Source organism: Thunnus thynnus, chromosome 5, assembly GCF_963924715.1.
Source record: "Thunnus thynnus chromosome 5, fThuThy2.1, whole genome shotgun sequence".
NCBI lineage: Eukaryota > Metazoa > Chordata > Actinopteri > Scombriformes > Scombridae > Thunnus > Thunnus thynnus.
This window is the reverse complement of record NC_089521.1, coordinates 11,808,728-11,826,029: the sequence shown is the minus strand read 5'-3', so window position 1 is coordinate 11,826,029 and position 17,302 is coordinate 11,808,728. Positions and strand designations below refer to the sequence as shown.

Here is a 17,302-nt window from a genome sequence, read left to right as displayed (position 1 = left end):
CTTGAGGACAGCCTGCTCCATGAGGCGCTTCACATCTAAAAATGGATGGATGTGGAGGAGGAGCGAGATGTTTTTGAGGGAAGAGTTTGACTTGGAATGAAGGTAAAGGGAGAGCAGAGAGGGGAGCTGGTGTTCGGGGTCATCTGATTTCCGCTGCTGGGTTGGGGTCACTGTATAGGAGCTGATGACTGGGCCTCTCAGGAACGAGTAGGAAAAGCTCAAAGCTGGACACAAAACACAAAAACACAAGACACACAACAGAGTATTTGACCCCTATAAAGCCTCTGATATCCCCACGAGGAAGTGTGTGTGTGTAAACACAGATAAGTCTGACTGACTGAAGGCTTCCAGACGCTCGGGGACATGCTCTGTCCGCGTGCTGTCCTCTTCATGCACACACAGTACTTCATTATAATACAGTCAAGGTCTCGCATACATACACAGCCGTGCGGCATGATGTCAAACACTGGCCTTTTCTTCTCTCCTATGTCCTCCCAGCAGTAGATCTGCTAAACGTGACCCTTTTTAAAAGCCTTTTTAATCACTGGTGGTCTCTGAGCTGGGTGGCTCGTGATAAGTGCTCACGCTGAGCCAACAGCCTGGTAGCATTGGGAGCTAGGCTAAAAGCTAGCTGCGCTTAAAGGCTGGCTGTGAACATTGGGTATTACGAGCAGTCCAGGCGTGGGAGGGAGGCCAGCAGCTCACTTTGGCACAGTTTAATCCAGGAAGCCAGGGGAAGGAAGGAAGGACCGTCACATCCAGCTCTTTCTGTCAACATATGTTTTACTGATGTAAAGCATATTAAAAGTTATAATTTGAGAGCCACACTTTGATTATCAGGTAACTGGTAGGAAGCGAACCCTGTAAGTTTTGGACTTATTTTGTTTTTTCATCCAGTTAGCATGTCGGTGGTAAGTCTGGATATCGAACCTCAACTTTCTAAGTAGCAGCTGAATTGTGTTTGTCAAATATTGAAAGATGGCATTAAAGTAAAATCTTGAAGGAGAGTAATCATACACACTTCACATAGGTGCAAGGCTATCAGAAAACAGCATCAATGAAAAAAGGGGGTAACGCCTGCACATTTACTCCAAGCCACAAAAGTTTAATGATAACTTGGATCTTCATTCTACATTCTGACCTGATGAAGGTCCAAGTAGGATTGAATCGTTGTCATCATTGAACTTTTGTGGAAAAATCTTCCCAAACTAAGGAATTTAATAAAGTATTGCTTCGGTATCTGCACCAAAACTCAGGTGTTGCATCAGCAGCAATACCAAACATTTTCAAACGATACCCAGGCCCTTGCTTTTGTTTTTCTAAAACTAAAATCCAACATATGTGAAAAGGGAAAAAACAGTGATACGTCATAACAGAAAATGGGGAATCCTACGTATATCTGCCTTCCTCTTCTTTCCAGTTTCATCCTTTACCAACAATTTTGTCTGCCCGGCTTTGTTTTGTTGTTTGTTGTTGGACCCGCACTCTCAGCAGAGCATTTCTACCTACAGTAACTGCCTCGCACTGGAGGCCTCAGTGGACTGAGTCATATATGAGGAGGAGTGTGCGGAGCAGAACAAGCTACTACGGATAAGGAGCGTGCTGCTGATTTATTACCGGCTGTTAGCTGGTTAAATGAGGCTAAGTGAGCTGGAAGGCACAGGGAGGTGAGATGGAAGAGATTAGCCTACATAAAGAGCGATGGAGGGAGAAGATCTGTGAAGCGAGCGCTGACTCCTGACCTCCCGTCTTTCGCGTAGTTTCTCTTTATCCTCTCCCTCGTCCCTCCTCTGCACTGCCCTTCTCTTCATCGTCGAGTTCTCCCTGCGAGTATCTCATGTCGCCTCAGCATCAGACAGACAGCGCTGCTTCTGTTGAGCTTTTTGAGAAGTGGCCAACAATGTTCTCTGTGTTGTCTAATTATTATGCAACAAGTTAGTGCTTGTCATTGTCACTGGCAGCGTTGCTTGTTCAGTGCACAGCATCGCAGCCCTGAGCTTGACTTAGTCACATTCACATAACTAAAATACCATATGTCAAAATGTATCTAATTTTAAAAAGCTGTTGGTGAAATAGCTTTGTTTTCTTCCTCTGTGGTGTGATGTGTCACTTTAAGAGGGATTAAATGTGTGAAGGATTTTAATATTTGAGCATTAACAGAAGTTCAGAAGTAAATTTGAGCCCATGACAGGAGATAACAACGTTGGGGAAACACACAAAGACTCTGACTGATATTTCTTTAGCATTAGTTATGGATGAAAATATTGATGTTGTGTGTTGGCTGATGAAATGATCCTGAAGTCCAGAAGCTAAATGTGTAAGTGGAAAAACCAAAGTTCAACAAAGTAGACAAAAAGGATGCCAAAATATATGAAAATGTGTTCTGTTGGCATCCCATAATAACAATAGATAACACCCAGGTACACCAGGTAATAACACACAAAGGACAGCAGTAGCATTTTTTCCCTTAATGTCTGAAAATCTGGAGTTCCACTGACAAACCGGTCCTTAAAGGGGTACTCCAATGATTTAGGGTTAGTTAGTTTTTTGTTCTCCAACCCCAAGCAAAGATAACCCTGATGACATCATCAGGGTTCACCAAAGTCCTTGTAACATATTCAATACTAAGTCTATGTGACCTTCCTGACTCGACTTCAAAAGCCAGGATTTGACAAGAGCGACAGATAGAAATAGTAAAGGTCTATCTCCGGCTCTAGATGAGGCTGTACAAACTCGCGTGTTCTGGATATCCGCTCTGTAAGCTGTTTCTGTCCTCAACCTTTGACTGGTATGTTAGTTTGCAAGTTTTTTCTTTTTTTTTTTTTTTTTACATGTGTCTGAGTGAGATTGAAAGAGTGACAGTCCTCACATCCGTTTCCTCTCATAGAAGAACAGTAGGTCAGGGGTTTGGTCCGCTCTGGTGAGTTCATGTGTCGCTCAGGGCCAGAGAGGGGAGGAGGAGGAGGCGGAGGAGGAGGAGGAGGATGGGAGGAGGATGGGGGGGTGATAGCAGATGGGACATTTCTCATAATCACTCAGGATTTCATGTAACCTCTGTGAGGTGGTAGCTGCCCCGTTGTGAATTAGTCACCTAATTTTAAAGAAATTTTAGCCTTGTCGCATCCTGCTGCTTGATATTTTTTACAGCGAGGTTTGTTGGAGTCTGACACTGACTGAAAGAAGGAAGCAAAGTTTTTGTAGGTCATAAGTCTCGGTATGATAAGCTGATTGCTGTGGGCTGTTGGAAAATTCAGTTCTCAGTTCACATTTTGTTTTCCTGCCTATCTTGTCTTTTTTTAGGGTCTCTTTCCTTTCCCTTTTTTTTCATGTTATCTGTGCTCTGACTGCATGTATGCCTCCGCTTGTTCGACCTGGGTGTGTGTGTGTCTTCATGTACACCTGTATCCGTGCCTCTGTTTGCATATGACCTCATGTTTTGCTTTGTGTGTGTGCGTGTGTGTGTGTGTGTGTGTTGCTCCTTAATCTCCCTCCCTGCCCCACCCTGTGCTGTAACGCGCTCTCCTTTCCTCTTCATTGTTCTGCCTCTCCGCCAGGCCGGGGGGGATTCTGGTGCAGGAGCTCGCAGGAAGTCGTCGTCACTCGTTACACTGAAGGGAAAGCAAACAGCGAGATGCACAAACACAGGAAGTGCTGCTTTCCTCATGCGGCGCTCCCGCTGGGCGTCCGTCGCTCTGGTCGCTTTATCAGAAAGAAGCAATGTGAGCTCCGTCTCTAAGTGCACGTGTCTTTCTCCGTCTTGCGGTCTCCTCTGTCTCGCTCAGTTGATGTGTCCCCTCTCTGTCAGCGTTGTGATATCTGTGAGGCTTAATTAGCTTTTGAGTCATCTGCCATATTTCATATCTGTTAATTCGACAATGCAGTGAAGTGGCCCCTGAGAAATCGACGTGATGTCGTGCCGTGCAGTGTTTTTATTTGTCAACAGGAATAATAAATAACACTCAAGTAACAAAAAGGGTCAAAAAATGCACAAAACATCTCCAAAAGCTGTAAACAGTCAGCGTGATTTAAGGTGGATTTCTCCCTCTAATGCTTTTTTTCGAGACAGTTTTCTTATCCAGTCTTTCTATCTGAGCCTATAAACTTTAATAACACACATAAATTCTTCATTGTGCCTCCTCTCTGCGTGGCTCGGAGCAGCTGACCTTGCCATATTACTTACCCCTAGCCTTATATTACAGCGAGACCTTTACTGAAGCTGCTATATTAGAGGATCTATCTGGATAGCATCTCTAACGGCTGAAAGGTGAGACGCTGTAGTCAAAGGTGGTTAGAGGTCACTGGACTGTTCAGAGCTCTGGACTGCACAGAGGCTGCATAATGTACACATCACTGCACATACCAGCTGTTACATAACCACTGGCAGCTGTGGGAGTCCACACTTCAGCTGTGTGTGTGTGTGTGTGTGTGTGTGTGAGTGAGTGTGTACGTGCAAGTATTCGTGGAAGTAAGGAACCGTGTGGGGATTAGCTACCTGGGCAAGGCCTTTTTTTAGCACCAGCTGCTCAGGGCAAAACTACAGCCAGGACATGCTCCATTTGCTCGCTGCACGTTTTTCTGTGACGTTTTCACACATCCCTGAGTCTGAAGATTTGAATACATTAAAAGGAATTTTAATAACACAAGGCGCATTTATCTATCTTTTGCTGCTATCAAGCTGCAGGTCCAGTCTTGAATGATGGGTCATGTTAACACTGCTGCAAATAGTTGAGAAATCAGTATAAATCATGTTTGTCATGCTTTTTTTTTTCTACATGTCATTTGAGGGTATGACTCTGCAGAAATTTTTTTAGGATGTTTTGGTCACAGTGATTTTGAAATAGTTGAATTTTTGATAATGAAGAGCCACATGTTGTTTTCAGACCAGTTTTTTGTGATTTATTACTTTGTTTTTTTTTGTCAAGGCTGCCCTTAAAATGGCTTAAATGATCTCTGTTATGTTATATTTAGTTGTAAGTAATTAAAAATCTCCACTGAATCTATTGCTGACTTTCATGCAATCTGTCTGTGTATCCCTGAGGATATTTGTTGATTGGCAGTTTTTTTTTTGTAAGTGTTAGAAATGGAAGTAAAAAAACAAGCATGAGTACACTGATACCAGAGTTTCTGCATGCCTTGAAAATTGAATCTTTGCTGGTGTCAAAAAATAAAATATTATACTGTCTGTATTGACTTTTAGCCACAGTGTTAATGATGAGTAAAACAGTCAGGCCTCTGTGATATTGTACCACTTGTGTGTCTCAGAAATCAACAAATAAGACCTTGAATGTCATTGAAATGTCCTTGAACCTAATATCCTGATGTGTTTTTAAAAGCTTGTGATAGACATTGAAAGAGAAAAGCATCACAACAATGAACTGTGTTTCTACTGCTACTATTTAATATCTTCAACACTCAAAACTCAACCAACAATACTAGATTTACTGCAGGAAAAACCAGTAGGTTACTGATGACATAATTTAGATGTAGTGTCTCTTTATACCACAAGAGGGCAGCACATCTCCAGTCCACATGAATTTCCAGTGAGCAGGAAACTGAGAAAAATGCTAACCTGTCAGCAGTTGAGTAACTTTGGTCAATCATATTGATTTTTAGCAGGTCACATGAGTTCCCTTTTTTCCAGGGGAGGGTGCTGAGTATTCAGCTGTGTGTGTGTGTCATATGAATGACAAGATAGAGGAAGCAGTTCAAAAGGAAAAGCAATGCAGAAGAAACTCCGAGGTGGCTTGAGGAGAAAGTAGAAAGAGTGTGGAAGAATAGAAAGAGGAAGAACAAGAGAGGAGATGGGAGAGAGAAATAGAGAGAGATCCAATGAGCATGAAATCAGATCTCGTTGCATAATCATGGCTCGCAGGCCTTCCCAGTGTGCACAGGGCTCTGCCGGCTCTTTCCAGTCCAGTATCACATGACTGAATCAAGCGGCTGCAGCATTAAACCAGCAACACCAGTCCACCACCAGCCAGAGGCAGACACAGAGATCAATAGTTCTTTCTGTTATTCTCTGCACTGAGGCACGCTCTTTTATTCTTCTTGGGGGAATTTTTTTTACATTTTCGTTTTCCACCAATTTGAAACTTCTCACTAGCATTTATTTTTCCTCACTGAAGGTACGCTTTGAGCAAAAAAAGTCCAGACACTTCTAAATGTGTTCTTATAACCTTACATTTTCAGAGCTAACAACTCACTCCAGTGGTTTTGTTACCACCAACAGCAAGAGCAGCCTTGTGCCTCCGTGTCTCCCTCCATTCATTACATGCTCTCAGTGTTTTTCACATACCAGCAATACCAGATGTCACTGAAGCATCAGCGCTGCTCTCCTTCTGCCTCTTCCCCTTGTCTCTTTTGATCCTTTTTTTTAAAAAAAAAAAAAATCTTCTATCCTCGCCTCCTCCCTTCCATCACTTATTTGTTCACATTCCAGCAATACCAGACCGCATACCAGTCAGCAGGACATCAGTGACGGCCCACACCTCTGCCTGCTGCCTCTCTCTCATCACTGCTCCTCACCCCCTAAGCACAACTTACTTGACACAGCAGCCCAAGAGAAAGAATGTTTATTCCACACGGGTTGTGCATTATTCCTGGTCAGCAGTAGGTGGCATCATAGTCTCACTATTCTCAACAGTTCTCTGTATCAGTGGTCTACTCACCTCCACTTTGGTATGTGAGCCCTTAACATGAAGCAGTGTCACTGCCACAAGACTGAAGTGGAGAGTGCTGAACAGTTCAAACAATGGATAGATTTCTCTTTTCAGCTTTTAACATTTGATTCTTTATTAAGTGAGGCAGATAGTCTAAAAGCCATTCAGAATAACATGAGAAAAAAGTCCAATTTTGAAGAAAAGTGATTAAAAATAAGCATAATTTCTTTTTATAATATATCTGTTTTTTATGTCCCAGAAGTCTTACTACTCACCACTTGAGGCACACGGGGCTTTTCAAATAATAAAGATATTTTGGCCATTTTGACTTCTTTTGATAGTGACAGTGGAGATATAGACAGAAAATATAGGGGATGACAATTCAGTTTATATGTTATGAGTCTTAACCACTCAGCCACCAGACATCCCCTAATCTGATATTGAAAGAAATACTTAAAAACATCCAACAGTCTCCTCGTAAAATGCTGCAAGCTGCAAAATAACCATAGTTAATAAAATCACATGGTACCTTTTTTCTTTTGCACTTCAGATGGTTTTCCAGAGCTACCTCAGAGCTTCACATTCTGGACTTGGGATGGAAGGATTTTATCGATACTAATACTTATTGATACCAATACGTATTCATACTCTTATTGATACTACTCTCCGTAATTTGATACAAAAAAGAAAGACATGAAAAGGTGTGAAAAGATTCAAGTTATTTTATTATTACTTTTTGCAGAAATTAAAAGTTAAATTGTAAAAAAAAATTATGTCTGGTTGTCCGGATGGCTAAGTTCAAACTTAGGCTACCTAGCAGTTAGTGATTTATGCTATGCTAGCTATTTGCTAATGAGCATACCTAAACCATCTGGACTCCACTGTAGTGAGAGGCTATAAATCTTTCACAATAAATTATGCGACAGCCGTGTGACATTCTGCTGTTTTTTCCTGTGTCATTTCCCTCGTCTAACGATGGAGAACGTGTTTGACTTGAGTGTCTGACTTCTATCCACTGATGAAGCTGTGGCTGCTGCTTGACTGACGTTTTCTATGAGATTATTTAGGAACATAAATTAGAGGTGTTTAAACCCGATGCTAACTGTGTCCTGAGTTAATAACTTCAAACTTATTTTTATAACGATAACAAGTGTTACCTAGACTTGACGAGGTTGAGACAGTCGAATTTTTAGTTTTGCTAATCCCATCAGCATCGGAGCTGGGAGGCTGCACTGAGGACGTTACCCCCTTTACACGCAACTACCTTTTTACATATATTGCATTTAGCTGCATTTTCATTAAATTTAGTGAAGTGAGCCCACACTTTTGAACATTTTGCCCTGCCAGCCATGACTCTAGAGCACAGAATGTAAAACCGCAGTTATGTTCATCAAACATAATTGCCTGACACCGGCAGCTTCATCATCATTAGGGGATGGTTAGGAATTTGAAAATGCCAGCTATGTTGGAATGAATTAACATTACATAATACCGACAGCAGCACCGTTTCTCCAGGAGCTTATCAATATTTTTGTACTGACCAGTCAGGAACTGGTACCAATTTAGTACCGGGTCTCGATACCCATCCATTTTTGGAAATGCCTGAGCAGTGATCAGTCTGTGGGTAAGGTTGCATTTCATTTCCTCAGGTGTAATTAGAATCGAAACCAAAGCTGTCTAGATATAGAAAGATAACACAGACTGGGTGCAGAGCCCAGAAATACTCAGACATAACATGTGCCTTTTGGGGGCATCCGGGAGACATTTGAGAGAATGTCAACATCAGTGTACCTTTGGCCTATTATTTCACACTTAACTTTCGTTAATACCCACATCCTGAGATGCTAGTATTGCTATTTCAGTTTTGTGGTGAGCAACAGTAGCCTGTAGAACGACTAATTGGACAAACAGAGAGACAGAAACACTCAGACAGTTGTAAAAGGTGAGTTATAGTGTTTAGTCCAAGCTGTATGTGAAAGACGGACACAGACAGACTGACCGACTCCTGGCGTCGCCCAGCCTGGCCTTATATATAGGCCCTTTCATACTGCACCCCTTGGCCTGGCCCCAGCTCACATATACCTCTAACTGTGCTCAGTGTGTGTTTGTTTGTCTGTGCTGAAGCATATTTATGGTGTACCCACTGCGTGTGTGTGAGAGAGAGAGAGAAACAGTATGTTCTTGATGCTTGGCAGCAGGACTCTATGTACATTAAATTGCGTAATAAACACATGTCTGTGGTTTCATAAGACTCATCTCATTTTGGCATAACAGCAGCGAGTGTAGTGTGTGTGTGTGTGAGAGTGTATGTGTTTACTGTCGGTATCACCTCTGTACTGGGGAAGTTGGCACACAGAAAATCTGGCGTCTCTTCTCATACATACACTTGAGTTGCTGTAGCCACAAAAATGTGTGTGTGTGTGTGCAAAAGCACTGAGGACCAGCCAGCATTTGCCTCTGTGCAATGTATTCCTGGAAAGCCTGTGTAGGAGTGGAGGGGCCATGGGCTATACCACAGCAGTCAGTGAGCGATGACTGTTTTCTGGAAGCTTCCCTATCACCGGGGGAACGAGGCAGAGAAAAGAGGCTGTTTCTAGGTATTTTATGTTATCCTTGGTATCAACACCTTCAGACAAAATCTGCTGCTCCTTCCTTGTGGCTGTAGAAAAAGAGACGGCACTGACTGGCATTTTTAATGCCATTAGTATGCATGGACACACACACACACACACAAAAGTTCACATCATTCTTGCACAACATGCACCAGGAAGGGAAGGGATTGAGCTAGATGGACAGAAGGGGAGAAGAAAGGGGGGGAAAAGAGGGCTCATGATGCGAGGGAGGTATGCATAGAAATAAGGGTTGCGAAAGAAGGAAGAAAGCACAAATTAGCTTAATGAAGGGGCTGCAAAGAGAGCAATAAAATCAGGGGCAGTTAAGGTGGAGGCGATGAATAAGAGCAGGAAAGAGGAATGGATTGAGACTGAATAGGAGGAGGAAAAGGAAGGGAGGGGGGTTGTTTTGAACTGCATCAATAAAGCTCAGGCTAATTGTGCTTCTGTGGTCTGCAGTCCTCACCCTCTTTTCCTCCCATTAATCCGAGCCACCTATATCTTTGTCCTGCACCCTACAGAGTGCTCTCATCTTCTGTTAACCCTCTTCCTCTCCCCTCCATCATCTTCCTCCTCCAGTGGCTGTTGTGCAACTCTGCAGTGACTGACTGAGCAGCAGCGGTCCGATTGATCAGCAGTTCTGGTGCCAGGCTGCTCTTACTGTAATAAACGAGCTCGGAGCCATTGAAACCAACCCTGAGTGCTTTGCGGGAGTGGAGGAATCACACACACACACACACATAACAGATGCTGCACCGCACTCCCATGATGTAATGCTGAATAACCCTGAATGCTCTTAAAGGAGCCATATTATACTCCTTTTCCACAAGTTAACACAGTTCCCTGGGGTCTTAATAAAATGTTTCGGACATGCTTTGGTCAGAATACCATAAGGATCAAGCACTTCAGCAGCCTTTTCATCCTGTCTAAACAGCCCTGTTCAGAACAGCAGGTTTGAGTGTGAATAAACTTAGATTTTGCTGTGATTTATTTGCAATAAATGGATTAAAAGGAACCACGATGTCAATTTGTAAAAAGCCTCAATTCATGCTTTGTCAGGTCTGTCTGCAAGACTACAAGCAAACAACTTTTAAAATGCTGGTTTTCTGAATGGAGTTTGGATTGATCAGAGCTATGCTAACATTGTAGCTGCTCCATCCACACTCAAAATAACGTCATCTAAAGGCATAAATACGACAGCGACGGTATTGTTTATACATATGGATATCTACATACTGTGTCCAACCATGTGATGCGTGCAAATTTTTCGCTAGCTAGCGTTAGCTTAGCTTAGCCTAGGTTTGCCCCATGTGACGTAAGAAGGGGCATCAAATCTGAATGGCTTGTTGAAATATATCACATCACATGACTACAGAACAAGTCAGCCCACACCAAACTAGGTAGTTTTATTTCACAGTTTGTGTGTTAGAAGGCACATCAGAGACCCAAATACATGAACACAAGCACTGAAAAAGTGATTTTTTTTCGTAATATGGCCCCTTTAAACTTAACGCTCGCCTTGATTCATCACTTTGTATTTCTCCTTGTTTTAATCCCTAAAAATAAATTATTAAGAAATTAATGAGATGTTTTATTTTATGAGTGATTTTTTTTATTTATTTATTTTTTATTTGACATGGTGTTCAGGATTCTTTGAACTCGATATTCGCACGTAGATAATGCAGAAAAGCATTATTTGTCCTTTAATTAATCTATAATATATAATTTTGAAGCTTTAAATGCTAATTTGCGATGGAAAATTGCCCAATTTTGAACTTATCTTCAAGTGACTTGAGTGACTCAAGTAACTACAACAAATTACATGTAACCATAAACATCATCCTGGATTTTAATCCAGTTTAGGACCCTCGTTTGCATGTCGTCTTCCTTTCCCCAAAGCTTCTTCATTTGACTGTAAGAAAAGCACATCTGTTCTTTCCATTTTTCAGTCTTTGTGGTCTTGGCCCTCTGCTCAACATATTCCCACTCTCCCTTTCTCTCCATCCATCCATCTTCTCTCCTCTCCAACTCCACTGAACCAACTTTTTATTTTAATCCATTATCACACAAATCCAAACTTGACTAAACAAGAGCACCTACTTAGCTGTTTGTAGTGTACACACATGCAGTAGTGTGAAGATGATCCAGCAGGGGCAACCAGCTTTCTTCCCTGAGGGCATGCATATTCACCACTGAGGCTAGCTAGAGGGAAGACGGCTGGCTGGGTGTGGCGATAAAAATCACACTTTATCATTGTAAAGTCATTCCAATGTCACCTCTTTGTCTGGTCAAAGTCACTTTGAGTTATTCTGCCTGTTGTTTTCTCACACAGTTTAACATTCCTGCAACTGACTCAGTTGTCACTCTGTGTTTGTCAGAGAGGGTGCTGAAAATGCTGCATAGCACGGATATTAGTGACTAGCCAGTCAGTGTTCACCATGGATGTGTTAAAGGACCAGTGTGTAAGATTTAGGGGGATCTACTGGTAGGAATGGAATATAATATACATAAGTATATTTTAATTACTGAAACTAGGAATTGTTGTCTTTTCATTACCTTAGAATGAGCCCTGTATATCTACATAGAGAGTGGGTCCTCTTCCATGGAGCCCACCATGTTTCTACAGTAGCTCAGAATGGACAAACCAAACACTGGCTCTAGAGAGGACATTTTGCGTTTCTTGTGAGTTTTGGGGCCACCGTAGGTTCTCCTACACGCTTGAAGGGGAGGGGTTATCAGTTTGTTGCAATCTGCAGCCTCACCACTAGATGTCAAATCCTGCACACTGGTCCTTTAAGAGATCAGACCAGTTTGTGTCCACCCTGATCATCGGTCATTGTTATAAATCACATGGTCTTAACGCTCACAGCAGCACCTGGTGTGAGGTGAAGACTTCATTGGTGATATAGCGGCAGATTAAGCAGGCAGACATCTAGTTTGTCATCATTACTAGGCAAACACTTGTATAATCAGTTGAAATTATCTAAAAAGTGTAATTTCAGAAAAGCATTCCCTTTTCGTCTTTAAATTGTGTCCTTTTATAATCTACACTGATTTGATAAAGTTATATGTGCTAATGATTTGTCGAATAAAAGTGTGTGTCAGCCCTAATCTTGCTCTGGGAGTTAAAGCATGAAATGTGAAAGTTGTGTGTGTGTGTGTGTGTCCATTTCAGACACACACACATAGACTCGGAAGGGCTACTTTGGATTTAAATGGCATTAATGGATCCTCAGCCCTATTCTTAGCCTCAAATCTGTCTCACCCTTCAGGCGTTGACAAGAGCTGTGTTGGGGTTGTGCAGTCTGGTTTGTGTTCAGCCTATGGAGGAGTATAAATGTGTGTGTGTATGTATATATATATCTATATATATATATAGCAGCTCGGATAGGAAACGCTGAAACATGAGAGCCTCCACACAGGACCGTGAATGGGGAGAGAGGGAGACTGACTCGCATCGATAACCATTTTTCATAAAAGACCGCCGGCTTGTCCATTTCTTTTGAATGATTTTTTTTTTATATATTTAAACATTGCTTTAGTGAGGTTTTTGTGTCTCCGAGTGGAGGCATAAGGAGGACGGGGTGCAGAATTGAACATAGTGAAAGGAAAGGTTCAAGTTTCATCTGGGAGTTTTTTTTTTCTTTTTTTTTTCGGGGCGAGTAAAAAACGTGGTTGTTTACGTCAGCGAGGCTGTGGACACAAAGCAGCCACATCCTCATCCAGACTGCGTTAATATCACCAACTTGCACTGCTCCGGACTGCACTCATATCACCGAGACGAGCTCTCTTTTTGTTTTAATCGAAACGCCTGAAGACTCGTTAACCCTGCCCCACGGAAACTGAATCAAGAGGGGGGGGGCACCGGAGGAGGAGGAGGAGGAGGTGGAGGAGGAGGAGGAGGTTTGGGAAGAAACGATAAACCGGGAGAAAGGTGTTGAATAGTGAGAAGAGGACAGCAAACTCGCTTATTGTTCCGCGTTTGTTTCTTCTGCAGCCGTCCACAGAGACACACGGTGGGGTTTGTTTCTTTTCGAGGTGCGACAAAAAGCTTGAAACGTCGTCAATTCTGGATTTCTTTATCCGCTTCCTGTCGTCCAGGATGAGGTTTAAAAGGAACGGGTCCTATACGTTAAATAGGTAAGAGGCTGCTGCATGTGAAGAGCGGTAACTTGTTAATGTGTTATCCATATGGAGAGGAGGAGGAGGAGAAGGAGAAGGAGGAAGAGGAGGGAGGGGCACAGCACGTTTTCTTATATGCTTCTCCCATAAATCAGTTCACTTTCTCTGTGATATTTCCCTAGAGGCTCACTGTGTCAGCGACTTTATAGTCTCATTATTGCACTTTATGGTATTTCTTTAATATCCTACAATAACGCTTTAATATTACTAGAGGAGACTTACTTTTTTATTGCAGCACTAGCAATATTCTGCACACATGAGCTGCAGTGGGACCACTGAGAGCTGTATTGTAAAGGATGTCGAAGTCGTTTGAGGCTACATTTAATGTAAAGTCACTGTCTTTTTTTAGTTTTAATGACAGGCTGCATGTAAAACGCTCTTTTCGCTGTTGATCATGGCTGATCAGACGTTGATAATATGTCTCTTCCATTCCAGGGTGCCCAGGGTCCACCAATGACCAATGTGGCATCCACGTGTAGTTCAGTCTGTGTGAAACCTGTCTGTCTTGGTTTAAGAGAGGCGGGGGGGGGCAGGGGGGCTCTCTCTTTTGTTATCTCCCTACCGTTCAGGAAAAGAGTGACACAGTCACTTCCCACTTTGTTTTTCTCTCTCTTATCCTTAACTAGAGCCCCTCCTTATCCTGCACAGAAATACCCCTTCTCGTGCTCCCATCACCTAGCAACTTATGTATGTGTGTTTGTGTAATGTGTGTGTTGCAGTGCGAATGATGTGCACAATGCGCGTTTGGCCCTCTCCCCCCCAACCCACTTTCCCGTTGACATGATTGCAACGGCCCCTATTCATATCCCGGCATTTCTAAACCCAGTCACGAGTTGGGTCTTTCCCCGCCTTTCTGTCTCTATCTCTCTCCTCATTGTTTTATCTCTCCAAGTCATAAGTTTATAAGAGAAATACTTTCTTTGTCTCGCTGAACAGTTGATTTCAGTCCATGTTACTGTTACGCCGGATGCCTTGCTTTTATTGTTTGTCTGGATTATACGATAAGGCCCGAAAGTTTGAGGAAGTACACTCACACAGACCCATAAGAACTTGCTCACATTGTTGAAAGTGACAGTTGATTTAATGGCAGTTTCACTCCTTAGGCTTTTCCTCTCTGGCACTCCTTTTCCTCTTTTGCCTCGTTGCAGGGTACCATGGCCTTCCGCTGTATTTCTCTCACACACACACACACACACACACACACACAAAACCCACATCCTGACTTTAAGGTACCGAAACAAAAAGGGAGCTAATGAGCTCAAACACCCGCTTCATCACACAGCCAAAAATGCGAGAACAATGTTATCGCCGTTTGTACCCCTCCTCCCCTTCTGTTTTCACTTAGAGTGTGCAAGAAAAGTGTGTGTGTGTGTGCGTGCAGGTGAGAGGGATGAGGTAATTAAACAATGAAAGAGGAGGCATGTTAGCTGCAGCTCCTGGTGACAGGACTCCAGGGAGCAGGAGGAGGAGGAGGAGGAGGTGGTGGAGGGATGACGTCATTGGATGTAAAAGTGCTTCGCTGGGCTGCTGCGGTTTTTCTTTGTTATCTTTTTTATCTCAAAAGAACAGGAGCAGAAAGAAGTAGCAGCAGCAGGAGGAGCAGGAGGAGGAGGAGGAGGAGGAGGAGGAGGAGCGAGGGGGAGTCGCAGTGTTGTATGAAGTTTCGTGCAGCTGGGTTAGCTGCTGGTGAAAATCTCTACTATCTCTGGTTACTGTTAAATCCACCTCACTATTCGGCGAAAAAGCTGAACCGTCCCCTTGTGGTTGTTACATAACTGCCGTCTTCTGAAGGTGACTGTCGCTTCTGCCTCTGTTGTCTCAGTCTTTTTCTTGGCAGGCTGCAGTGATTTGTTTTCTGAGCAGAGCGGCGTTGTCCTGTTTGACATCGGGCATCAGCATTCAGCGGTAGCGTCTGCCTTCGTCACACTCGGTCAATCCTGTGTCGGTGTCTGTCGATGATTGCAGCCTTCACTTACAGCAACACACACACACAGAGATCTCTCCACCTGACCACTGCAGTATTTCAAACCGTGCATTTCTGTCTGTGTGTTTTGATGTGTAAAGCGAATAGCAGAGGGCAACGGAAAGTGATTGCTCTTATCGAATGCTGCGGGGATGAGAGAGAGAGGGAGAGATGTAACGAGGCCCATAATTCACTCCCGTGTCCTTCACCTTATTTGCCCACATCACAGACTGAGCACTCTGCAGTGATTGGCTCACTTCCTGGGGGCTTGTCACAGCGCTAGCCCCTCCCAACCAGTACCTCTGCATCATTTGTGTGAATGAAGAGTCACGGTTATTGTAAACGTGCACGAAACTGCGTACGTGCCGTCCTGTGCTGTGTGTTCATGCACGTGTCGGGTCCCCTCCTCAGATTTGGCAGTTATCCATCCTCTGTTATAACTCGGTTGCATATCATTTAATGTGTAAAAGCATGAGGAGGCCGTCAACTTGCTGCTCTGATTAACTTTCCAGACAGTTGTGACAGGATTTGACTGAGATTAACCAAACAGCATGTGTGTGTTTGGTCTGTGAGCGATGGGTGGAGATAGGATGTTTAGCCCTTGTTTAGGATGTATACAGATAGCTGAGATTGCTGCCTCTCAGGGATTGTTTCCTCCCTCTCGATCGCTGTGTCTCTGTCCATCTCTCACTCTCTCTCCCTGCAGTCCACCCTGTGCTGCCCAGCAGTCAGCAGTTTGTTTATGGGACTCTGTTTGCCAAGCTAATCTTCCCGCCTTTCAAGTGGGAGCCAGTAAGCGAAAGAGAGAGAGAGAGAGGGAGAGGGAGAGAGGGAGGTAGGGAGGGAGAGAGAGGAAGAGAGAGAGAGAGAGAGAGCAAGAGTGTGAAAGAGAGGCAGGCAGTTGCAGTAGTTGGAAGGGAGAGAGAAACATGCTCAAAGAAGTGAGGCTGGTTTTGTGAATGATTTTGTTTTGAAAGTGTATTTCTCTGCGGCTGACTCGCTTGGATGGCCTCGCATGCATGCATCCATCCATCCATCCATCCGCCCGTCCCGCGTGACCTGCGTTAAAGTCGAAGGCCGTCTCGGCAGCTGTATGATTACACAAGGTGTTATGCTGGAGCTGGGAGCCTCTGCCCTGCTGCACCTGTAGCCGAGTTTTGCTGGAGACGAGCGCAGACGGGGAGAGGTGAAAGGGAGGAAGGGTGCTGTGGGTCGGAGCCTCGTCACCCCGAGCCTCTGCTTCACTGCCGACTGGATGGGGGTTCTGGTGTGCTGCGACTGCTTCTTCTATAGGTAGTTAACTAAGTCACTGCTCTTCGTTAACCTTTCCCTCCTCTTTACTGTTGTTGTTGTTGTTGGGATCATAGCAGGCTTTTCAGGATTCTTCAGCCTAAATTTTCAGGCTGTCAATAACTTCCCCGTCTAATCCTCCCCCCCCCCCCCCCCTAAATCCCCCCTTTCCCCCGCTCCCTCTCCCCTTCCTCTCTTTCTCTCTCTGTTATTGTGCTGCGGTTTGGAGGAGACATTTGAGGACAGTGCTGCTGTAGCAGGCAGAGATTCTGCTGAAGTCAGACGCAGGTTATCTTGACTTGTGGGAGGGGGGAGGAGGAGAAGGAGGATGGAGGGAGGGAGTTGAGGACATAGGGGACAGTGATGGCACATGGCCAGTCCCCTATATCGAAGAGGAGGATTGTTAGACATTGCTGGTTTGTTACAGTAGGTTAAGACTAGTTTAGAAAAATGGCATGCAGCCCAGATGGCTCCTGGTCAGTCCTCTCCTCCTCCTCCTGCGTGCCCCTCAGCTGTGCAGCAGTGTTTGTTTGGACACAGTGTTCCCTTAACAAGGGGGCAGGGATGACTTTTCTGTTTTTTGTTGTTTGCAGAGC

At 43.9% G+C, this 17,302-nt stretch overlaps 1 protein-coding gene across 3 annotated transcripts in view; it reads left to right on the top strand.

Moving 5' to 3' along the window:
- Positions 1-17,302, top strand: part of mob2a (MOB kinase activator 2a) — a 65,158-nt gene that overhangs the window by 14,001 nt on the left and 33,855 nt on the right. The window contains exon 1 of one of the 3 annotated variants that reach the window (XM_067589257.1): positions 13,177-13,411. The exons of 1 other annotated variant lie outside the window; for it this stretch is intronic. In XM_067589257.1, coding sequence (XP_067445358.1) covers positions 13,374-13,411 — 38 coding nt within the window. In that variant the 5' untranslated portion in view covers positions 13,177-13,373. Of the gene's footprint in view, positions 1-13,176; positions 13,412-16,323; positions 16,710-17,302 lie in introns of those variants that run through there. One more of the 3 variants, XM_067589258.1, reaches the window with a different exon arrangement.